The 24,948-nt window shown below is 57.3% G+C and overlaps 1 protein-coding gene across 2 annotated transcripts; it reads right to left on the bottom strand.

Annotated features, from left to right (window-relative positions):
• Positions 1–342: 342 nt before the first annotated feature.
• GATAD2B (GATA zinc finger domain containing 2B) lies at positions 343–24,891 on the bottom strand. 2 transcript variants are annotated; one of them, XM_071417504.1, is made up of 11 exons: positions 24,703–24,891; positions 9,563–9,892; positions 7,775–7,904; positions 6,942–7,073; positions 6,691–6,822; positions 5,858–6,028; positions 4,674–4,989; positions 3,601–3,803; positions 2,578–2,688; positions 1,757–1,874; positions 343–835 (listed from the first exon to the last, which is right to left on the bottom strand). In XM_071417504.1, exons 2-11 carry the CDS (start codon positions 9,889–9,891, stop codon positions 702–704), a joined length of 1,776 nt encoding a protein of 591 aa, XP_071273605.1. In that variant the 5' UTR covers position 9,892; positions 24,703–24,891; the 3' UTR covers positions 343–701. The 2 variants fall into 2 exon arrangements, with proteins under 2 accessions (XP_071273605.1, XP_071273604.1); XM_071417503.1 differs by lacking the exon at positions 24,703–24,891 and adding an exon at positions 15,948–16,159.
• Between the last annotated feature and the right edge of the window lie 57 nt (positions 24,892–24,948).

Below are 24,948 nucleotides of genomic sequence, written 5' to 3'. Positions count from 1 at the left end.
GGACACTGAGGGACCCCCGAGGGGTTCCTGGGGTGGGTCTGGCAGCGTCTGTCACCCCTGGGGACATCGGGATTGGGGCTGGAGCCCAGGGCTCGGGGTCCTGCGGGGAGGTGACACCCCAGGATTGGGGACAGGGGGAGGTGACACCCCAGGATTGGGGACAGGAAGAGGTGACACCCCAGGAGCATGGCCAGGAGGAGGTGACACCCCTGGGATCAGATCCAACAGGGATTTGTCCCCCCCCCGGGATCAGAGCATCCCCTCAATCCCCCCGGAATCAGCACAGGCTGCCCCCAAAATCTCCCCCCCCGGGGAACTGGGGAAGGTGCCCTTGCCAAAGTCTCTGGAAAAAGGGAGAAAAAAGCTTTAACCATCCATGGAGCGAAGGGAGGGGGGCAAAAATAAGGAAAAAAGGGGCAAAAAACAACCCACAACACAAGGGGGAAGCGGCGGCGTTACAAAACGAGCGGCGGGGCCGGAGCCACTCCCGGCCTGGAAAACCGAAGGAATTTCGGGCTGGGGTCGGGGGCGGTCGCCGTTTGAAATGTTTGTTTTGTCTGTTTCGCTGTTTTTTGTTTTTTGTGTGGTTTTTTTTCCCACGTTTTCTCTGTTTGTTTCTCTGGGGTTCTCGCGGTCTCTTCTCCCCCGGGAGCGGCGGCGCCCGGCCCGGCCCGGGAGGGGCTGCAGGGGGAATCCCGGGGCTATTTCTGCCCGCTGATGGACTGGGATATGGAGCGGGGCGGGATCATATCCAGCAGGTATTCCCGCTGCCGGTCCGCCAGGCTCGACGCTTTGTGGCCCCCGATGCCGGCGTTCAGGTAGGCGATGTTCACCCCTGGGGACGGCACGCGGGGATGGCAGCGACCCCAAAACTGCCCCGGATCCCACAGAGCCCAGGGAGCAGCCCAGAGACCCCACAGAGCCCAGAGACCACCCCAGGGACCCCAGAGACCCCACAGAGCCCAGGAACTACCCCAGAGACCCCCACAGAGCCCAGGGACCAGCCCAGAGACCCCACAGAGCCCACAGAGCCCAGGGAGCAGCCCAGAGACCCCACAGAGCCCAGGGACTACCCCAGAGACCCCCACAGAGCCCATGGATCCCACAGAGCCCAGGGAGCAGCCCAGAGACCCCACAGAGCCCAGGGACCAGCCCAGAGGCCATGGATCCCACAGATCCCACAGAGCCCAGGGAGCCCAGGAACCAGCCCAGAGACCCCACAGAGCCCACGGATCCCACAGAGCCCAGGGACCACCCCAGAGACCCCACAGAGCCCACGGATCCCACAGACAGCACGGGTCTGTGGCACCGTGTGGATACCAGGGATCCCACAGAGACCCCATAGATCCCAGGGACCCTAAATATCCCACAGAGCCCATGGATCCCACAGAGCCCAGGGACCAGTCCAGAGACCCCCACAGAGCCCATGGATCCCACAGATCCCACAGAGCCCATGGATCCCACAGACAGCACGGGTCTGTGGCACCGTGTGGATACCAGGGACCCCAAATATCCCAGAGACCCCAAATATCCCACAGAGCCCATGGATCCCACAGAGCCCATGGATCCCACAGACCCCACAGACTTTACAGACCCACAGCCCCACAGTCACCCCAAAACCCCCACGAGGCAGGAAGGGCCAGGATGGGGCTGGCACCGGGTGCGAATTCCCAAATTCTGCTCCGAAAGCCAGCGCGCATGGCCCGAGCTGTCCCACACTGCTGATCCCACCCCATCCCAGCCCATCCCACCGTACCTGGCATTCCCAGGAGCCCCCCGGCCACGGAGAGCTGCGGGGCCTGGGCGAAGTTGGAGAGCATGGAGCGGGCAGAGGTGGGGATCCCGCGCTGGAGGCTGCTCTGGGGCTGCGGGGCCTGGAACCCCACGGACACGGGGTTGGGATTGTGGGGATGGGGGCAAAGGGTGCCCACTGCCCCCATCCTGATGGGCACGTCCTGTCCCATCCCCATGGTCCCATCCCATCCCAATAATCCCATTCCATCCCATCCCATCCCATCCCATCCCATCCCAATGATCCCATTCTATCTTGTCCCATCCCATCCCATGATCCCCTGCCATGGTCCCATCCCATCCCAATGACCACATTCCATCCCATCCCATCTTGTCCCATCCCATCCCCACGATCCCATCCCATGATCCAATGATCTCATCCCATCCCCATGATCCCATCCCATCCCATCCCATCTTGTCCCACCCCATCCCATTATCCCATGACACCATCCCATGGTCCCATCCCATTATCCCACGGTCCCATCCCATGATCCGTCCCAGGAACCCATCCCATTATCCCATGGTCCCATCCCATTATCCTATCCCGTTATCCCATGGTCCCATCCCCTTATCCCATGGTCCCATCCCATATGCCACGATACCATCCCATGATCCCGTGATGCCATCCCATGATCCCATCACCCCATTATCCCATGATCCCATCCCATGATCCCATCACCCCATTATCCAACAATCCCATCCCACGATCCCACCCCATGACCCCATCACCCCATGACCCCCCAATCCCCCGATCCCACGCCCCGGGTCCCATTCCCGCTGTCCCACCTGCCGGAGCGTGTGGTGCCGCAGGATCCCGTCCTGTTTGCCCACGCTGGGCACGGCGGGCGCGGCCGTGGGGGACAGGGCAGCCTGCTGCTGCAGCCGCTGCTCGATCTCCTGGGGACAGACAGACAGACAGACAGATGTGGGACAGACAGCCACGGGAATGCCACCCCTCGGGAATGCCACCCATGGGAACGACATCCACAGGAATGTCACCCCATTTCAATGCCTTGGCAATGCCATCCCGCTCAATGCCCCATGGCAATGCCATCCCGCTCAGTTCTTCTGGAATGCCAGCCTGGCTGGGATGGGATGAGTAGGAGGGGATCAATGGGAACAGAAGGATGGGATCAGTGGGGTGGGATCAATGGGATGGGTTCAATGAGATCAATGGGATGGGATCAGTGGGGTGGGGTCAATGGGAACAATGGGATGGGATCACTGGGAACAATGGGATGGAATCAATGGGATCAATGGGATGGAATCAACGGGAACAATGGGGTGAGATCAATGGGAACAATGGGGTGAGATCAATGGGAACAATGGGATGGGATCACTGGGAACAATGGGATGGAATCAATGGAATCAATGGGATGGGATCACTGGGATCACTGGGAACAATGGGATGGAATCAATGGGAACAATGGGATGGAACCAACGGGATCAATGGGATGGAATCAACGGGAACAATGGGATGGGATCACTGGGATCAATGGGATGGAATCAACGGGAACAATGGGATGGAATCAACGGGAACAATGGGATGGAATCAACGGGAACAATGGGATGGGATCACTGGGATCACTGGGAACAATGGGATGGAATCAATGGCATCAATGGGATGGAATCAATGGGATCAATGGGATGGAATCAATGGGAACAATGGGATGGGAACCATGGGGCGAGATCAATGGGAACAATGGGATGGGGATATCGGAATGGGATGGGACAGGGTGGTTTGGGATGCTCTGCGATGCTTTGGGATGGGACGAGCCATTGGAAAGGGGCGTTCCCAGCAACCCCCACCTGCTCCTGCTGCAGGGCCTTGACGAAGGCGTTCTTGAGGCGATTCGTGTGCTCGGCCTTGAGCGCCTTCTTCTGGTTGGAGGTCTGGCACTGCTCGCACAGGATCCGCCCGCCCTTCTCCTGCTTCCAGTGCGGCGTGAAGTCCGTGCGGCACTGCGCGCACACGAACGGCTCCACGCGCGGCACCGCCGGGGCGCTCTTCCCTGAAACACGCCCCGAGCTCAGCACCCGCACAGAACGCAATGTTTCGGGTGAAAACCCTGAAAATCTCGGCTGAAATCACCAAAAAACTGGGCGGGAATAGTGGAAGTTTTGGCTGAAATCTTGCGAATCGGCCAAAAATCCTGTACCCAAGTGGAACTGGCCAAAAATCCTGCAGCCAAGCGGAACTGGCCAAAAATCCTGCACCCAGTCAGAACTGGCCAAAAATCGTGCACCCAGCCAGAAGCCAACGTTTTGGGCTGAAAGACTGAAAAACCTGACTGAAATTGCAAAAAACTGGGTGGGAATAGTGAAAGTTTTGGCTGAAACCATGCAAATCGGCCAAAACCCTGAGAATTGGCTAAAAATCCTGCAGCCAGCCAGAAACCAACGTTTTGGGCTGAAAGATTGAAAATCCTGACTGAAATTGCAAAAAACTGGGTGGGAATAGTGAAATTTCTGGCTGGAATCCTGCGAATCGGCCAAAAATCCTGCACCCAGGCAGAACACAATATTTTGGGCTAAAATCCTGAAAATCCCGACTGAAAGCATGCACGGAAATACTGAAATTTTTGGCCGAAATACCGAAAATTTTGGCCAAAATCCCACGGATCGGCCGAAATCCCGCGAATCATCCAAAATCCTGAAAATCTCATCTAAAATCCCACAAATTCAATCTGAAACCCTGCAAAAACCCCTTGAAAACCTTCAAACCCACCCCAAACCTTCAACCTCCCACCAACCCCCCACCACCTCCTTCTACGACCCTTCCAACCACCCCCAAAGCCCTAAACGCCACGGTTTCACCCCAAAACTCCCCAAACCGCGGGCTGAACGCCCCGGGATCCCCTTTGGGATGTGCCCTGGATCACCTTGGCTGTCGATGACGCTCTGCACCACCTCCTCCAGCCCCACCATGTAGATGAACTCGCTGTTGGCGGCGCTGGGCAGGAAGTGCAGGAGCGGCGCCGGCGGTTTCGGGGGAGGGATCTCCAGCAGCGTCTTCTCCAGCTGCTTGCGCAGCGCCAGCTTGGCCGCGGCCTGGGAATTGGCGGCGTCCGAGAGAGCGCTGGGGCTGGGGAGAGGGGAGGACACGCGGGCCACCGAGCCCGGCTGCATGTGCGACGCGAGGTTCATGTAGATGGCGGAGGAGGACGAGCGCTGGCACGGCACCGAGGAGCCCGATTGCTGCCGAGGAGGTTTGGGGTCATGGTGGGGATTTGGGGACACAGGGGGGATTTGGGATTGGGTGGGGGTTTGGGATTGGGTGGGGGTTCGGGATCTGGGTGGGGGTTTGGGATCACAGCGGGGATTTGGGATCTGGGCGGGGATTTGGGATGTGAGGTTCATGTAGGTGGTGGAGGAGGACGAGCGCTGGCACGGCACCGAGGAGCCCGATTGCTGCCGAGGAGGTTTGGGGTCAGGTGGGGATTTGGGATTCCAGGGGGAATTCGGGATCAGGGTGCGAATTTGGGATCAGGGAGGAGTTTCGGATCAGGTGGGGATTTGGGATCACAGTGGGAATTTGGGATCAGGGTGAGGATTTGGGATCAGGGTGAAGATTTGGGATCAGGGTGCGAATTTGGGATCAGGGTGAGGATTTGGGATCAGGTGGAGATTTGGGATCAGTGGGGCACAAGGGCTGGGGAGTCCCGGGAATTGTGGAGCAGGTGTGGCCTTGTGGCCCAGACTGGTGCAAACTGGTACAAACCAGTGCCCAAACCAGTGCTCAACCAGCCCCAACTACTGCCCAAACCGGTACAAACCGGTAAAAGCTGAGTGCAAACCGGTACCAACCAGTGCCCATGCAGCCCAAACCAGTGCCCAGGTAGTCCAAACCAGAGCCCAACCAGCCAACCCAGTGCAAACCAGTCCAAACCAATGAAAACCGACCCAAACCAGTGCCCAGGTAGCCCGGGCAGTGTCCAGGTAGTCCAAACCAGTGCCCAGCCAGTTCAAACCAGAGCCCAAGCAGCCCAAACCAGCGCAAACCAGCTCAAACCAGCCCAACCCAGTGCCCCAACCAGCCCAACCCAGTGCCCAGCCAGCCACCCACCGGCTGGTAGTTGATGGCAGGGCTCATCCCGGGCGTGGAGCTGCGGACCAGGCCGGGTTTCTGGGGCCCGCGCTGGCCCTGGAGCTGGGCGGGGCTGGGGGCGATGACGCGCTGGGACATCAACATGTGGGGCAGGGCTGAGCTGGCGGCCGAGCGGATCACGCTGTGGCCCTGCGGGGAATCAAGGGTTAAATCCCAGCAACCGGCTCGGGACGACCCCAAGAACCCCCCCAGGGCTCGGTAATGAAATGGTAGAAAAATGAGGGAAGCTTGGAGCGTTGATTCCCTGATGCACGGAATTCCTGCTTATGCGGAATCACAGTTAATCTCTAATGCCTCAAATCCCTCGTTTTCCCCCAAATTCTCCTGGATTTTTGAGGATTGTGGACCTTTGCCCCAGCTCAAGCTGGCATATCCCTATTTCCCGTGGGAGGTCCCAAATCCCTCGTTTTTCCCCAAACTCTCCTGGATTTTTGAGGATTGTGGACCTTTTCCCCAGCTCAAGCTGGCACATCTTTATTTCCTGTGGGAGGCTGGGATTGCTCCATGGTCAAGGAGAGCAGCAGAAATCCATGGAGCAAACATTTCTCCTTTGGGAGCAGCAGGGAGGCTGCAGGCCTTGGAGAATTCCCACCATCCTCATCCCACTCCAGCTGGGACATTGGACATTCAGAGGATCATGGAATATCCATCTCCACAAGGATCACTGAGTCTTAATTCCTGACAAACCCAAATCCAACCCCAAGCACCGGGAATTGAGGGGAAAAATCCCCTCAGCTCTGTGTGCACCCACCAAAATCAGCATTTTCCAGGAAAAACCCGGGAATTCTCACCTGTAATGTCCTTAAATTCTGCGGCTCCACCCCCTGAGCTCCGGGCCGGGAGGGGATCTTGGACAGGCCCTGCTGTCCCACGTGGGCTGGGGACGGCTGCACGATGGACGCGGCGTTCTGGACAACGGGGGTCTGGGGGGGCACCAAGGACAGGATTTGTCTTCCCAGGAGGGGATTTAGGGAATCCCACAGGTGGAGTGGGGGCTCTGTGTGCACCCCTTGCCATCATCCCTCCCATCCCCACCCCTCACCTTCTGCACCACGTTTTCCTTCTGGAGTTGGCTCTGCCGCAGCTTCTTGAGGAGCACCAGCCGGGCCTCCTCCAGCCGCAGCTCGTCCCGGAGCTGCTTGATCAGCTGCTGCCTCTCCTCCAGGCTCTTCCCCTGGAAAACCCCAGAGACCGAGCAGGATGTGAGCAAGGGAGAGGGGAAAGCTGAATCCAAGCAGGAATTTGGGCCACAGGTGTGAGAACAGGGGAGCTGCACACGGAAATGGCTGAGAAATGTCCCAGACGCTTCATCCCTCCCCAGTGCCCCAAATGCTTCATCCCTCCCCAACACCCCAAATGCTCCATCCCTCCCCAATGCCCCAGTACTTCATCCCTCCCCAAATGCTTCATCCCTCCCCAAATGCTTCATCCCTCCCCAATGCCCCAAATGCTTCATCCCATCCCAAATGCTTCATCCTTCCCCAAATGCTTCATCCCTCCCCAACACCCCAAGTGCTTCATCCCTCCACAACACCCCAAATATTCAATGCCTCCCCAACGCCCCAAATGCTTCATCCCATCCCAAATGCCCAAATGCTTCATCCCTCCACAGTGCCCCAAATGCTTCATCCCCCCCCATGCCCCAAATGCTTCATCCCCCCTCAACACCCCAAATGCTTCATCCCCCCTCAACACCCCAAATGCTTCATCCCATCCCAAATGCTTCATCCCATCCCAAATGCTTCATCCCATCCCAAATGCTTCATCCCTCCCCAGCACCCCAAATGCTTCATCCCTCCTCAAATTCATCCCTCCCCAAACACTTCCTCCCCCCCATGCTGTGCCTTTCCCGGGATGGAATCCCCGCTCCCTCACCTTGAACATCTCCAGGTTGGCCGCCTTGAGCCGCTCCTCCATGCGGGAGCTGGAGCGGGGGCTGGAGGCCTCGTTGTCCGACAGGACGATGATGTCCGGGGACGGGGTCAACCTGCCCCGGTCCTGGTCACTGCAGGGGGAGAGGAGTCCCAGTGAGGCAGGAATTGGGGATTTGGGAGCCCCACTGAGCCAGCAGTGTGGGATTCTGAGAGCAGGATCCCCCTCGTTCCAGTACAGACCCGGAGCGGCGCGGCTCCCTTGGATACCAAGAGGGAAGGACTCCCTCAAATGCACTCCCTCCCTCTGCAGGGGTGCAAATCCCACCTGGGAATCAGGTGGGAGCCAGGAGCGTGTCCTGGTGCTGGGATGGGAGGGAATGGCAGGGATTCTCCAGCCTGGAATTGCTCGTCCTCACTGTGGTGGAGAAGGGGCTGAGCTCCCCCCACATGAACAGCACCACTCCAAGCCTACCCCAACCCAAATCTATTGGAAAAGCTCATTCCATAAAGGAAAACCTGCATGAATATCCAACTGATCCATGATGGGATTGGGAAACCAAAGGAGCAGCAGGGAAAAGAAATAAACCAAAAAATCAGTGGTGAAATCCAGCAGGATCCAGGTGGGATCATCCCAGGAAAGGAGAGTCCAAGAAAAGCCCTTTGAGACCCTGGATTTCATTCCTGCTGCTGGAGAACCTTGGAAAACTGTGGGATAATCCAGTGTGGAGGTAATTCCAGCTCCCTGGAAGGTCCCTGCAGTGAGGGGAGACCATGGAATATCCCATCCCAAACTCTGAGCTCTGAACACCCAGGAGGGACCCCAGAGCCGGATCCCAGCTCCCAGGTTTGGCTGCTCCGAGGCTAGGGAGATGCTCAGAGCTGGGATTGCCTCCCAAACGTTCCAGCTGTTTTTGTGGATATTCCAAAGCACCAGGGCACGGAGCTGTCCCTGCTCCAGCAGAGAAATTCCAGAGCATCCCAAGGAGAAGGAGGCAGTGGGAGCCCGTCCAGGCAAAGCAGGCTGCGTGCCAGGAGTTCCAAACTGGGCTGGCACATCTGGGTGGCACTTCCCTGGATCAGGGCTGTCCTTCCTGCAGCTCCTGGGGATTATTCTGCAGGAGCATCCCGATACATCCAGGCTGCATGGCTGACATTCCACCAGGGGAACAAGGGCAGAGCCAGAGTCCAAATCCAAGAGGGAAAACAGATCCATCCATGAGGAATCACAAATTGTTGGATTTCCTTTGTCCAGGGAAGAGCAGAATTCCAACAGAATCGCTGGAGGAGGAGCCAGGGCGAGGGAGGCAGGCAGAGGTGAGGAGAGGTGGAGCAAAGAAAATCCAGGAAAATGAGACATTCCCAGTCTCACTTCTCAACTCCGAGTGCAGCATTCCCAGCTCTTCCCAGGGCTGATTTCCTGATCCAAGTGTCCGTGTGCGATGCTGGTGCCCCGCTGGGAACCCTCACATTGCACAATATCCAAGGAATCCCGCTGAGGATGCAGCTCCACACTCAGAGCAGGACCCTCCAGGGACACCTCCCACCATCCCAGGCTGCTCCAAGCCTCGTCCAGCCTGGCCTCAGACACTTCCAGGGATGAGAAATCCACAAATCTCTGGATAACCTGTGCCACCTTCACATCCCACCTGCCCTCTGTCCATGGGAAGCCATTCCCCCTCATCTCACCATTCCCAGCTCTCGGTGTCACCAGAACGGGCTCTCCAGGACCCCCCAAATCCCATTTCATTCCCAACCCAGCTCCTCCCACCCCGGGATTCCCAGCACCCACCTCCTCCTGGCGCTCATATCCACGGGCTCGTCGTTGATGTTCTCCTTGCCCGGCCGGGCCGCGCTCCGCCCGTCCCCGTGGGGCCTCAGGCTCCCGTTGAGCTTCTCCTCGTAGCCCTTGATCCCGTCCGGCTTCACCGGGAGCTCGTGGGGCACCTCCAGCCCCGCCAGGTCCTTGCGCTTGAGCAGTGCCAGCATCTTCAGCCTCTCCATGGCCTCGTGTCCCTCCATCTTCAGCCTCTTGGCCAGGACGTCCTCGCGCTCCTCCGCCGGCTCCAGGCTCCGCTTGAGCAGGTTCAGGCGCAGCGCGTCCTCCGTCATGCGGTCCATCCTGAGGGACAGGGACATGTCAGGGCCAAGGATCCCAGTGAATCCCCCCAGGACCCCCCCGAGCTCAGCTTGGCTTCCTCAGAGAGCTCTGATCTCCTCATGGAGCTCTGACCTCTTGGAGAGCTCTGATCTCCTCATGGAGCTCTGACCTCTTGGAGAGCTCTGATCTCCTCGTGGAGCTCCAATCTCACAGAACCTTAAGGTGCCTTGGAGAGCTCCAATCTCACAGAGCTCCGAACCCTTGGAGAGCTCCAATCTCCCCACAGAGCTCCAACCTCTAAGAGAGCTCCAATCTCCCCACAGAGCTCTGACCTCTTGGAGAGCTCTGATCTCAAAGAGCTCTGACCTCTTGGAGAGCTCTGATCTCCTCATGGAGCTCCAACCCCTTGGAGAGCTCCAATCCCACAGAGCTCCAACCTTTGGAGAGCTCCAATCCTACAGAGCTCCAAGCTCCTCATGGAGCTCCAATGCTTTGGAGAGCTCCAGCCTCACAGATCTCCAATCCCACAGAGCTCCAACGCCTTGGAGAGCTCCAGTCTCCTCATGGAGCTCCAACCTCTCCAGCCCCCATCCAGGTCAGGAGTTTCCCCCTCTGAAAGGCCCTGAAGTCCCTGAGAACAGCAGCACCATCCTTCCTTTGGGATTAAACCCCATGGATGCAGCTCAGCAAGGAAGGGGAGCTGGGATGAACCCCCTGGAACACCAGGAAATCCCCACCGTGCGCTTTTCCAGGCAGGAATGCTCGGCAGCTCCGGGATGGAGGCTCGGGCAGGTCCATCCCCGCCCTCCCACCTCTCCAGGTGCAGGAATGCCCTCTGGAAAACAGGCAGGAGCCCATCCCAACCCCATCCCAAGCCTGGAGCCCATCCCAACCCCATCCCAATCCCGCTCCCAGGCTGATAAGGAACCAGCTCCGACAACAAAGAGCCAGGGGAGCTCCACCTGCAAAGCAGCTGGGCGAGGCCTTTCCCTGAGGAGCAGGGCTGGGGACCAGGACAAACACCTGGGGAATCAGGACAAGCACCTGGGGAATCGCTGGGAATTCCATGTGGCTGGCTGGGGAACACAGGAATTCCTTGCTCTGCAGGGAACAGAAAGTGTCCCGTGGAGCACCTGGAGCTGCTCCACACCTGCCAGGACCCGGCTCCGAGTCATTCCCGGGACAAACCCTCCCAAAGCCCTGCCAGGAGGAGGCTCTGGCTCGGGTACAAATCCCTGGAGTGACGCATCCGCACATCGGCACACGAGTCCAGCTCCCACTGGAGACAGCGGGAGCAGGGGAGGGCAGCAGGAAAACCCACGGAAATCCCAAATACGATCCCAAAAAAAGCCGGACGGAGCCTCTGAGGAGCACCGAGGGCTCTTCCCTACCTGCTCATCCCGTCGCTCCGCACGTCTCCCAAATTTAGCCCGGCAAGCCGGGACAGGCCGCGGGAGCTGCTCCCGCCCCCGTCCCGCAGGAGTGACCCCGGGGGGAGCGGGGATGTTCCAGACACCCCGGGAGCACTGGGAGCCGCGCCCAGCGCTGCGGCTGGAGCCGCTGGGAGCGCGCCAGGAACGGGCCCAGGGCTGCTCCCGGCAAGGAGACAGCAGCAGCAGCAGGAGGAGGAGGAGGGAGAGGTGCACAGGAGCAACATCCCACAGGATGGGAGCTCGCCATGGACAGCTGAGCTGAGCACGGAGCTGGGATCCAGCAGGGAGAGCCAGGATCTCCTGCTCCAACTTCCTGCTTGTCCCTTCCAGGATCCTGCAGGAATTGCAGAGATTCCCCCCCAGTCCCTGCTCCATCACCAAGGTGGTCTCACAATGCCCTCCCCTCTGGCATTCCAAACAAATCCAAAGGGCCGTTACCAGGAATGGGGCCCACCACCATTTAATCCACTCCAGAGGTTCTCCAGGCTCAGCCAGATCCAATAAAAATGAAATTAGGCTTTGGATTCGGTATTGAATGGGGCCCTTTGGCTGGAGGGGGAAGGGGAGGATCCACTGGGAATTTCCAGAGCGCTGGGAAAACCAGGGCAGAGCTCCTGATTCCACGCAGAAATCCACAGCAAAGAGCAGGAATGATTCCAATCCCGGGAATCGTCTGGAGGTCGGACAGGCTCCGGGAGGCTCCGCGCCGGCCCCGCTCCGGTCTCGGCACATCCCAAACCGGATCATCCGGCCCCGCCGCCCTCGGGCACAGCCGCCGGGGCTCCGGCACATCCCAGGGAACAGCCTCAGCCTCTCCCTTCAGCTCCCATCTCAAATATCCTCCTCACTGGAAACAAATTCCCAAATGGTGGCAAAAACTCGTGGAAAACAGGAGCTAAATCCACGGCGCGCCTCCGGACTGGGGTTATCCCTGAGAGCCAAGATTCCAGAAGCTGCAGGAGTGGGATGAGCAGGGCGGGCTGGACCGACCTGGGGAGGCTTTCCAGGAATCCCAGGGTGCTGGACAGGGCCTGCTGGTGATTGCCAGCTCTCCGTGGGGATCCCGTCCCTGCCGCGGCACCACGCGCTCCTCGGCACGTTCCTCCCGCTCCGCGGGGCCCGGCAGGACGGGTTTGGTGCAGACAAACAAAGCAGCACCCCCTTTTCCATGGGTATTGGATGCGGTGCCCACAGGGGAAAATATCCAACAACAACAACAAAAAAATTCCTCAGTGGGAGGATTTGAAAGGCTGGAATGAGCGAGCTGGGCCAAAAGAAGGAATACTCCAGGAAGAAGTGGGAATATCCAGGGAGAGATGAAAATATCCTGGGATTTACCCGATGGAATCCAGAACCAAGACTTGGCAGCACCAGGAGTTAATTCCAGCCAGAGTTTATCCAGGCAGGTCCCAGCTCCTTCCCAGCCTCCTTGGAGGGTTTTCCGTTGGGTCAATCCCCATGTTGGTCTTCCAGCCCCAGTTTCCAGCCTCAGACCCTCCAGAGCTCATGGAGGGGTTGTAATTCCTGATCCAGCACCAGGAATGGTCCCTGATCTGCCAGGAACAATCCCTGATCCACCAGGAACAATCCCTGGTCTGCCAGGAACAATCCTTGATCCACCAGGAACAATCCCTGATCCACCAGGAACAATCCCTGATCCCCCACGAGGGATCCACATGCCCCCAGTGCCCCCAGGTCCCCCCAGCACTCTCCAGTTTCCCAACCCCTTTCCACCAGGACCAGAATCCTGCTGAATGGAGCTGCTGGCAGCCCCAGAGGAGCCGAGGTGGATCCCTGGGATCTCAGGGAGCAAGGATGGGAAATCAGGGATAAACCAGCCCAGCCCCTGCTCTGCCCCTTGGGAAGCTCGGGTATGGCCAGGCAGAGGCAGCCTCGGGGACCCAGAGCATCCCTCAAAGTCCATTTGGGGCTGGAATTAATCCCAGGAGAGACCCAGAATCCAAACCCATCCCCAGAGCCAAGGTGCTCCATGAGGCTCCAGCACCATTCCAGTCACTCCAAACCCAGACCCCACTCAGATACGAGGCTGATGGAATAAAACCCATCCAAATCCCATTAAAGTCCCGTTTTCCCGGGATCAGGGAGCGGGAATTGGCGAGATCCAACCCCTGGAGCTCACCTGGGCACGCTCCCACTGCCCGAACCCCCCTAAATCCCAGGATCTGGCGTCAATCCCTGCTGATCCCGTGGGAAACGCACAGGGCTGGCTGCTCATCCGGAGCCATCCGGCCACAATCCCGCTCCGGGGGCTTCCCGGCACGAGGCGGCTCCGATTCCATCCGGGCTCGGCACATCCCGACGTCGTCGTAAAAAAAAAAAAAAAAAAAAAACCAACGGCGTTCCGGCACGGAGGAACACAAAACGAACACAAAATGGCTGGCTCCCAGGGCCAGCATTCCCAAGGAACGCCAGGAAAAGGAGAATCACCTAAAAAGGTAATTGGGATTGAAGGGCTCGGCGGCCGGGAGCGGGATCCGGGAAGGGGAAAAGGCTCCTTCCTCCAAGGCTGAACAAAAACCGCGCTGGCTCCAGGAATCCCCGGGCAGGAATCGCGAGGCAGGTAAGGGAGGATGAGGGCGGCTCACGGAGATTTTCTCCGGAGCAGGAGGAGCACCGGGATTAAAACGACGGCAGAGAAGCCCTAAGAACGGCCCCAGAGCCATCCCAGAAGCCGCAGGGACGCGGCTGCTCCCGGGAGGGAACGGGAATACGAGGGAAGATTTGGGAAGGGATGGGAGCGGGCACTGGGATGTGGCAGAGTGGGAATTCCTGCAGAGCAAACTGCTCCAGGAGTTCTGCTGCTCCCCTTCCCGGAGCCCAGCACGGGGACACCGGTCCCTGCTCCCACACACCAGTGCCAGAGCCTGGATCCCCCCTGATTCTGGATCTGACAGACCCTGGATCTCCTGGATTCTGGATCTGACAGACCCTGGATCCCCCCTGATTCTGGATCTGACAGACCCTGGATCCCCCCCAGTTCCAAATGTCCCAGACCCTGGATCTCTTGGATTCTGGATCTCCCAGATTCCAAATGTCCCAGACCCCGTATTCCACCAATTCCAGATCTCTCAGACCCTGGATCTCCTGGATTCCGGATCTCCCAGACCCTGGATCCCCCCAGTTCCAAATCTCCCAGACCCTGGATTCCACCAATTCCAGATCTCCCACACCCGGGATCTCTCAGATTCCAGATCTCCCAGACCCTGGATCCCCTTGATTCCATATGTCCCAGACCCTGGATCCCCTCAATTCTGGATCTCCCAGACCCTGGATCTCTCGGATTCTGGATCTCCCAGATTCCAAATCTCCCAAACCCTGGATCCCCCTCAATTCCAAATCTCCCAGACCCAGGATCTCTCAGATTCTGGATCTCCCAGACCCTGGATCTCCTGATCTCCCAGACCCTGGGGATCCCCCCAGTTCCGGGTCTCTCACACCCTGGATCTCCCAGATTCCAAATCTCCCAGACCCTGGATCCCCCCCAATTCCAGATCTCCCAGACCCGGGATCTCTCGGATTTTGGATCTCCCAGACCCTGGGGATCCCCCCAGTTCCAGATCTCCCAGACCCAGGATCTCTCGGATTTTGGATCTCCCAGACCCCGGGGATCCCCCCAGTTCCGGGTCTCTCACACCCTGGATCTCTCCGATTTCCAGGTCACCACCCCCAGCTCGGGATGTCCTCAGATTCTGCACCCCCAGGTCAAGTACAAAACTAACAATGGGAAGCAGGAAAAGTAGGAAAGGAGGAAAATCCTCCCTCCCCAAAAGTGCTTCCCTTCCCTCCTAAGTTTGTGTTCTTGTCCAACTCCACTTCTCAGGAGCAGGGAATGCCGGGGCCGGGCCCAGCACCACGGGCCTCACACCTCATCCCAGCCCAGGATTTTTGGGATGTGGGAGGAGAGCAGGAATTCCAGAAACTGCTTTATGCCCTGAAATGGGGTGGGGGGAGAGGGGGGAAGACCCAAAAACTCCACAAAGTCTTAAAGAGAGATAAAAATTCCAAAGCATCTGGCTGGGCCGGCCCATTTTGGGAAAAGCCAGCCGGGAAAAAGAAAATGCAATAAAAAGTGATGGGATGGAAGGTGGGGGGGAGGAGGGAGCGCCGGGCCCCGGCCCCCTCCCCATCCGGGATGACGCAGACTTCCCAGGCTCCCTTATATAACGCTTCCCGATTTCCTCGACTGCGGGCGCTGCCTTTGTGCGGCCGCTCCGGCTCGGCGGGGCCATGGATCACCGATGAACGGCCCAATCGATAATGAAATCAATCACCAGGGGAAGGGGAGGGCGTGACAGGGATGCGAGGCATTGTTGTTGCCGGTATTTTTGTCAGCCCCTGTCCAGCGGGCGGCGGGGAGGGTGGGATTGGAGAATTCCAGGGGAATAGCGATGGTGGGGAAAGGGGGGAGGGAAGGGAGAAGGGAATCACGGATCCGCTCCGACAGCAAATCCCAGCACCAGCGCTGCTTTTCTCCTTAAAACACTCCCTCCTCCAGACACAAAATAAAACCACAATTAAAACAAAAAATTAAAAAAAAAAAAAAGCGGAAAAGCACCTTAAGGAACCCTTTTGTCCGGTGCGAATTGCCCGACAAACCCCGGCACGGTCTGAGGGATACTTACAGGTCCAATATTCCCGCTGCCTCGAGTTGCCGAGAAAGCGAGGGAGGAGCGGAGCGGGGAGCGGAGCGGGAAGGGGCAGGAGGCGGCCGGGGCCGGGCAGGGCCCCGCGCTCCATCGCCCGCGGAGCCGCAGCCGCAGCCGGAGCCGGAGCCGCGCTCCGAGCGGGCCCTTCCCTGCCAATCATGCGCGTTCTGTTTTATTAAACAAAAGAAAAGGGGGGATGCTGACTTTTTCCCATGATGCCTCGCGGGGCAGGGAAAAAGAGAAGGGAGAGGGGAAAAAAAAAAAAAAAAAAGGGAATTAAAAAAAAAAAAAAAATTGAATGAAAAAAAAATTTTAAAAAAAAAAAAAAAGAAGAAGAAAAGATAAAAATTCCGGTCGTGACCGGTTTGGCACTTCCCGACATGGAACTGGCTCCGGATTTTTTTTTTTTTTTGGGGGGGGGGTTTTAATTTTTCCTGGGGTTTCGGCGCTGGCGCGGCCGCCCCCTCCCCGCTCCCCCTCCCCCCGCTGCTGGCCCCCCGCCAAACTTTGTCTTCATTCATGGAAGCTCCTTCCCTCCCCTGGAATTTTAACCCTTTCCCTCCCAAAAAGGAGCCTCGGCGCCGCCGGGAGCCGCCCCTCCCATCGCCAAAAAAAACCGCGGCCCGAGGTCGAAGCAGCCTCGGGATCGCCGAGCCCAGGGCAGGGAGAGGGTCCCGAGAGATCCCAGGGAATGCGCCCAGGGATCCCAGGGAATGTGCCCAGGGATCTCAGGAAATGTGGCCAGGGACCCCAGAATGTGGCCAGGGATCCCACAATGTGCCCGGGAATCCCAGGGAATGTGCCCAGGGATCCCAGAATGTGGCCAGGGATCCCAGGGAATGCGCCCAGGGATCCCAGGGAATGCGCCCAGGGATCCCAGGGAATGCGCCCAGGGATCCTGGAATGTGCCCAGGGATCCTGGAATGTGCCCAGGGACCCCAGAATGTGCCCAGGGATCCCGGAATGTGCCCAGGGAATGTGCCCAGGGAATGCGCCCAGGGATCCCAGGGAATGTGCCCAGGGAATGCACCCAGGGATCCCAGAATGTGCCCAGGGAATGTGCCCAGGGAATGTGCCCAGGGAATGTGCCCAGGGAATGTGCCCAGGGAAGTTGCCCAGGGATCCCAGGGAATGTGCCCAGGGACCCCAGGGAATGTGCCCAGGGAATGTGCCCAGGGAATGTGCCCAGGGACCCCAGGGAATGTGCCCAGGGATCCCAGAATGTGCCCAGGGAATGTGCCCAGGGATCCCAGAATGTGCCCAGGGAATGTGCCCAGGGATCCCAGGGAATGTGCCCAGGGAATGTGCCCAGGGATGTGCAAGATGCCAAGGAACAACCAAGAAGACACCAAGGGATGTCAACGAAGACGCCAAAATCCCAAAAAAAGACACCAAGGGAAGGGGCAGGAGGAGATGCTGAGGGATGTGAGGAAGATGCCAAAGGGTCCCAGCAAAGGTCACAGGGAGCAGGGGAAGATCCCTGAGGATTCCCTGGGAAGATTCCCTGAAGATGCCAAGGGCTGGGAGACGCCACCTGTGGGGTTTGGCCCTGCAGAAGGAGCATCCAGAGGGATTTCAGCTGTCCCAAACCTCCTGATCCAGCTGAGCCCAATTCCAGAGGCGCCCAAACCCCACTCTGGGCCCCCAGGGCTGAGGGTGTCCTGAGGAGGGAGCAGAGGGAAGAGGATGGGGACAGATCTGGGGCCTCGTTAAGGAATTAATGAGAGCTTGGAGCATTCACCACATGGAGAACCCAGGAGATGGGAGAATCCCAGGGATGGAGAATCCCAGGGAATGGAAAACACAGTTTTGAACCAAAACACAGGAGATTGAGCCTGGATATTTGGGATTCCTTAGCCACAGGAATATCCCTGTCCTCCTTCCAGCCCTCCCTGTGAGGGTGGGGAGGCCCTGGCACAGATTATCCCGGGAACCTGAGGCTGCCCCATCCCTGGAAATGCTCAAGGCCAGGCTGGACAGGGCTTGGAGCAGATGGAAGGGCTCAGATTGCCCCAGAACACCCCGATAATCCCATAATCCCCCACATCCACGGCTTGGTTCCACCCCTGAGCTGTGGGAGTCTGGGAATTCCACAGCATCCCAGCACTGGAACCCCCAGTTTGCCTTTCTTGGATAAAATGGAACAATTTGGTTTCCAAAGGGGGAAAGGATTAATTAGCTTTAATTGCATGCTCGTTTCCATGGATTTATCAGCTAATGAGGGGGTGGGATGGGCCCGGGGATGATTTATTCCAGGCTGTGTCCATGGAAAACACAGAGGGCACAGGAGAGCAGCAAATTCCTTTATTTCTCCATCCCCTGGTTTTTCAGGACCATTCTAGGCTGTTTCCATCCTCCCCCTTTTCCTCAGGCCCTTCCATCCCTGTTTTTGCTGGGTGGGGATTTGGGAAGGGATAAAATCCCTCCCATCCCACTGCTCCCAGTGGATTCCCAATGGATCCTCCCAGCCAGGATGGGCAAAGGAAGCACTCAAACATCATTTAATCAGATTTGGGGGTTTTTCCCTGGGGATCCATTCCTTGGGAGCTTCTGTTTCCTCAAAAGGTGTTTGAGGAATCTGACCAGAGCTCCTTTTATCCCAAATCCAAAGGATCCCTGGATCTCCTTCCCCACTGATGCATCTCCCTCAAAACAGAGAATCCCTGGATCCAATTCCCTCTCCTCCTAAACTAAACACAGACAGGATCTGTGATCCTGATCCGCCCTCAGGCCAACACTGTGCACTCAGCAAGAGATTCTGGGAAACCTGGAGGGTGATTAAGCAGGGAAATGGATGATTCTTCCCCAATTCTGGCATCCAGTGGGAATCCTGATCTCCAGGGAAGGCCTCGCTCAAGGAGCTTCCACCACACACTCAACACAACCCAAGGATTGCCAGGATCCGACCAGGGGAAGGTGGGAATCCATGATCCCATCCCCATGGATTCATCCCAACCCTTCCAGAACATGGCCTTGGCCTGATGGAATTTCAGGATTCCCATCCCAAAGGACACCAGGGCCATCCCCACCCACATCCAGCAGCTCCAACTTCCCAGCCCAGCAATTCCAGCTAAAACCAGCACATTTTGGGTTCTGGGATTCCTCAACCTTCCCTTGAGGCCATTCCTTGGAAAAGCAGGAATCCACGATCCCATCCCCATGGATTCATCCCAACCCCTCCAGAACATGGCCTTGGCCTAATGGAATTTCAGGATTCTCATCCCAAAGGACACCAGAGCCATCCCCACCCACATCCAGCAGCTCCAACTTCCCAGTAAAACCAGTGAGTGTTGGGTTCTGGGATTCCATCCACCTTCATTGAGGCCATTCCTTGGAAAAGCAGGAATCCACGATCCCATTCCCATGGATTCATCCCAACCCCTGCAGAACATGGCCTTGGCCTAATGGAATTTCAGGATTCCCATCCCAAAGGACACCAGGGCCATTCCCACCCACATCCAGCAGCTCCAACCTCCCAGCCCAGCAATTCCAGCTAAAACCAGCAAATTTTGGGTTCTGGAATTCCATCAACCTTCCACTGAAACCATTCCTTGGAAGGAACAAACACCCAGCCATGGGAATGCCCCCATGGCACAAGGAGGTGTTGGGATTTCTCAAGGCTCCAAGATTTAATTGGAATCCAGGACTTAATAAAGAGGAAAATCCAAGTTTGGGATTTTTATTTTTTTTTTTTTCCCCAAACAGCAAGTTTGGAGTTACTGAAGGAGAACCATGGGATCATTCTGGAATTCCCTGGAATTCTGTGTCCCTCTGGATGTTGTCTTTTCCCTCAGTGTGGAGGGATGTGTTTGAGGAGCTGGGGAATTCCTCACGGACATGGAGGAGCTCCCCCACCTGCACCTCTCATCCTTGAGGTGAGCTGGAACCGGGAGCAGCTGAAATTCCCAATCCTTCCTCCAGCCAAGGACCAATCCCTGGAGCCTCGACCTTAAAATCCCCTGTGGGAAACAGCCCAGGCAGGTTTTGCAGCCAGGCCCTCCCTAAGAGCCAGGATTTGGGGAGCACACCTGCACTTTGGGGAGTTTCAGGTGGATTTTGGGCAATTTCTTGCTCGCAGCTGAGTGGGAATGGATGACAAGGAGCAGCCTCCCCTTCCCACAGGCTTTGGCTCAGTCTCACCCCAAAAACCCCCAGGGTTCATGCGTCCAATCTTCGGGGACTCCATGAAAATGAAGCCCAGATTTTATTGGGAAAACCACCCCAGGCATGGAAAACCCACACAAATCCAACTCCTCCCATCGCCTCCGCCCCCAGGGCTTCCAAAATGGGGCAATTGCAGGATTCAGCCCCAAAATCCCCACTCAGAGCTCACGGGGTGGGGTCTCTGGGGCGGGGATGGGACCCCATGGCCGTGAGGAGCATCCCTGGAAATCAAACCCGGGGCTAATTTTAGGTTTGGAGGCGCCGCTCCCAACACCCTGCGGATTCCAGAGGCTGGGGCTGCTCTTCAGAGGGAGTTCAGGGATTTTCCAGATGCCACCATCCCAAATTCCACATCCAAGGGGCAGAGAGGCAACCCCAGGGGTCTGGAGGGGGGAGTGATCCCCTTGCCCCAGCCCATCCTGGACCTGCCAGTGCTGGGAAGGGCTGCATTCATGGGAAAACGAGGGGAAGAAAAAGGAAAAATAAATAAAAAAGAAAAATTAAAATAAAGAAAAATAATAATAATAAAATTTTAAAAAGAAGCATAAAAAATAAAAATAAAAATAAAATTTTTTTAAAAAGAAAAAGAAAAAAAGAAAAATAATAAAAAGAGAAAAATAAAAATAGAAAAAGAAAAATAAAGAAAAATAATAAAAAGAAAGAAAAATAAAAAAGGGGGAAAATAAAAAAGGGGGAAAATAAAAAAAGGGGAAAATAGAAAAGGGGGAAAATAGAAAAGGGGGAAAATAAAAAGGGGGAAATAAAAAAGGGGGAAATAAAAAAGGGGGAAATAAAAAAGGGGGAAATAAAAAAGGGGGAAATAAAAAAGGGGGAAATAAAAAAGGGGGAAATAAAAAAGGGGGAAATAAAAAAGGGGGAAATAAAAAAGGGGGAAAATAAAAAAGGGGGAAAATAAAAAAGGGGGAAAATAAAAAAGGGGGGAAATAAAAAAGGGGGGAAATAAAAAAGGGGGGAAATAAAAAAGGGGGGAAATAAAAAAGGGGGGAAATAAAAAAGGGGGGAAATAAAAAAGGGGGGAAATAAAAAAGGGGGGAAATAAAAAAGGGGGAAAATAAAAAAATAAAAATAAAGAAAGAACCAAGCTCAGCACTGCAGCCTCTTCCTGACCCACTTCCCTCAGATCAGGATGAGCTCCCCCAGCTCTGAGTGAGCACTGAGGTGCCCAAAATCCCCAAAGCAGCGGGATGGGGGCGGATTTGGGGATGGAAGGAGCCCCAGACACAACAGGGCAGCTCCTGATGGGAACGGGCTGGGACATCCTTGAACATTCCCCGTGTCCTGCTGAAGGAGGAGGGAGCTGGGATTGCCCAGCCTGGAAAAGGGAAGGCCCAGGGAGAGCCTGGAGCATCCCCAGCAGCCAAAGAGGCTCTGAGGGGTGTGGGACAAGGATGGGGAGTGGCAGGAAAAGGGGGAACGGCCTGGAGCTGGGAAAGGGGAGATTTGGGGGGGATGTTGGGAAGAAATTCCTGCAGAGAAATGAGGGCGCATCCCAGCACATCCCATCCCAGCCATGAGAGCATCCCTAAATGCTGCAAAACACAGGATTTCCCTAAGAACCTGGAAAAGACCCTAAAACAGCAACAAAACCCACGGCAAACACAACCCCAGCCATCCATGGGGAGGAATTCCAGGATCCATGTGAACCCCAAGCCCACAGATTTCCCTAAAAACCTAGAAAAGACCCTAAAACAGCAACAAAACCCACGGCAAACACAACCCCAGCCATCCATGGGGAGGAATTCCAGGATCCACGTGAAATCCAAACTCACAGATTTCCCTAAAAATCTCAAAAAAATCCCAAAGCACCAACAAAACCCACGGCAAACACAACCCCAGCCATCCATGGCTGTACAGAGCAGAATTCCCAGATCCATGTGAAACCCAAACCCAGAGATATCCCTAAAAACCTGGAAAAGACCCTAAAGCACCAACAAAACCCACAGCAAACACAACCCCAGCCATTCGTGGGGAAGAATTCCCAGATCCAGGTGAAAGCCAAACCCACAATTTTCCACCAGGAACTCTGATGGACCAAGGAGCATTTTTGCCATTGGAGATGGAAGAGCCAAGCATGGAAAACTGTCAGTGACCTGGGAAATAATCAGGAAAAAGCCGAAGATTGGAAGGAATCTGGGAAATTCCTGTCCTGAGCGTGGATCCCAAGCCCCTTGGGAGATGGCACTGGAGGGGAAGGTGCTCCCAAGAACCTCCTGAGTGGGATAAAGAATAAATCCTGCCAGGCAGGAATTGCTGCCCTCCCCTGTGCCAGCAGCACCTGAGGGGAGCCCGGGAGCTGCCCTGCTCCGGGGGGATGCTCTGAGCACAGATGGGAAAGGGATGGAGGCAGCGCCAGGAATGGTGCCAGGGGAAGGTGGCACCCAGATCCCAAAGGATCAGAGCAGAGGGATGGGCACTGGCACCACCACAGAGCCCTGGGATGGATCCCAGCAGCTCCAGCACCACCAAATCCCAGCCCAATCCTGGATTCCCAGCAGGGATTCCCTATGGAAACTCCATTTCACCCCAACAGCAGCCTCAGCATGAGCATCCCTGAGCTCTGCTCCCCCAAATCTCAGCTCTGCTCCCCCAAATCTCAGCTCTGCCCCCCCCAAATCCCTGTGCAGATGTCCCAAACCCTGGCACGTGCTCCAAGCAGAGATGGAAGATGGATGGAGGCAGTGCCAGCCTCGTGACCAGGAAAGGTGCCAGGGGAAGGTGGCACTGAGATCCCAGAGGATCAGAGCACTGGAACCACCACAGAGCCCTGGGATGGATCCCAGCAGCTCCAACACCACCAGATCCCAGCCCAATCCTGGATTCCCAGCAGGGATTCCCTGTGGAAACTCCATTTCACCCCAACACCACACAGATCTGGGGGATGTCCCAGATCCTGGCACGTGCCAGGGTCTCTCAGGGCGGGCACCCCCAGTCCTTAAAACGCCTGAAATCGCCCTAAAAGCGCGGCTGGCTGTGCCATCAGCCCCAGCCCCCACCCGGGAGCACCGAGGAACAGGAGTCAAATCCTCCCACACTCCTGCCAGGAGGAGGCTGCTCCCATTCCCGTGCTCCCCCTTCCTCCTCCTCCTCCTCCTCCCGCCCGACAGCGGCCGAGGAAGCTCCAAAAAAAAAAAAAATCAAATGGATGTTAAAATTAAAAATTAAAATTAAAAAAAAAAATCAGAGAAGCTCGGGAAAAGCCAATCGATCCCGGCTCTTCCTCCCTGCTCCCAGATTCCCAAATCTCCTCCTCCTCCTCTGTTCCCGGCAAACCACCCCCTCCCCCCGCCATCACAGATCCCTTCTCCAGGCTCCAAAGGGAGGGGAAAGCGCCCGAACGCCTCAATTTTGGGAATGTGGGCAAGGATTCTCCTCGGGAGCAGAAATCCTCATCGCCGGGAGGAGAAATCCTCTCGGATCTGCTGCTGGGAGAGGATCCAGCTTCCCAAAAAGGGGTGAGGAAGGGGCCGTGCCCCCTCCCACCCCCCCAGTGCGGCGTTTTCATCCCGATCCCACCCCAAACGCGGGCAGGGGAAGGCGCCGGAGGCTCCTGCAGGGATGGCAAAGTTTCCCCGCTGCCTTCGAGCAGGGGAAGCAGCACCGGGAAGTGAGGGGGGGGCGGCAGGAAAAGAGGGAGAATCCCGCGGGGAGGAAATCCGGGATGAGGCCGGGAAACGGCGCGGAAAGGAACCGGGAGCCGCTCCCGAATCCCGCAAGGAGAGGAGGAAACAAAGGGGGGCTCGAGGGGGGGCGATCCAGGGGGTTCCCGGCATCCGCCCCCCTAAATCCCATCGGGAACACCCCGGATTTCCCGGGGGATTCCCCGGCGCGCCCCCAAACCTCCCGGGCTGAGCCCCCCAAAATCCCTCGGCTCTGCTCCCCCAAATCTGAGCTCTGCTCCCCAAAAATCCCTGGGCTCTGCTCCCCAAAAATCCCTGAAAGCTGTTCCCCAAAATTCCTGAAAGCTGCTCCCCAAACCTGGGTTCTGCCCCCCAGAATCCCTCAGCTCTGCTCCCCAAAATCCCTGAGCATTACCCCCAAAATCCCTCAGCTCTGCTCCCCAAAATCCCTGAGCATTACCCCCAAAATCCCTCAGCTCTGCTCCCCAAAATCTGAGCTCTGCTCCCTAAAATCCCCGAGCTCCGCACTCCCAAATCCCTGTGCTCTGCTCCCCAAATCCGAGCTCTACCCCCACAAAATCTCTGAGCTCTACTCCCCAAAATCCCTCAGTTTTGCTCCCCCACATCTGAGCTCTGCTCCCTAAAATCCCTCAGCTTTGCTCCCCAAAATCCCTGCGCGCTGCTCCCCCAAATCCGAGCTCCGCTCCCCCAAACCTGACCTCCGCCGCCGCCCAACCCCTCGGGCTCTGCCTGCTGCCCTGAGCCCCCCAAAATCCGCCTTCAGCCCCTCAAAATCCACTCTCAGGCCGCGAAAATCCGCCCTGAGCCCCCCAAAATCCCCCTCAGCCCCTGTTCTCGCCCCCCCCACCCCGAGACAGGCCCTGCCCCGCCCCCGCCGGGCCCGGCCCCGCCGCCCCCGCGGGCCTCACCTGGCTCGGGGGTCTCGGCGGGTTCCCGGCGGTTCCCGGTGGTTCCCGGCGGTTCACGGTGGGTCCCGGCGGATCCCGGCGGGTCCCGGGCGGTCCCGGGGGTCCCGGGCCGGGCGGGCGGAGCAGACGCGGCCACCGCCGAGCGCAACCGGCACCACCACAAACAATGCCGCTGATTGGCCGCCGCCGCCGCCGCGCCCGCCCCGCCTCCCGACCCCAGCCGCGACGCCAATTGGTGCGGCACGC

The sequence above is a fragment of the Agelaius tricolor genome, unplaced genomic scaffold, assembly GCF_023055355.1.
Source record: "Agelaius tricolor isolate 1412-34295 unplaced genomic scaffold, bAgeTri1.0.p SCAF_69, whole genome shotgun sequence".
NCBI classification, from domain to species: Eukaryota; Metazoa; Chordata; class Aves; order Passeriformes; family Icteridae; genus Agelaius; species Agelaius tricolor.
The sequence above is the reverse complement of the archived record's forward strand: the minus strand, read 5'-3'. Positions and strand labels throughout refer to the sequence as shown.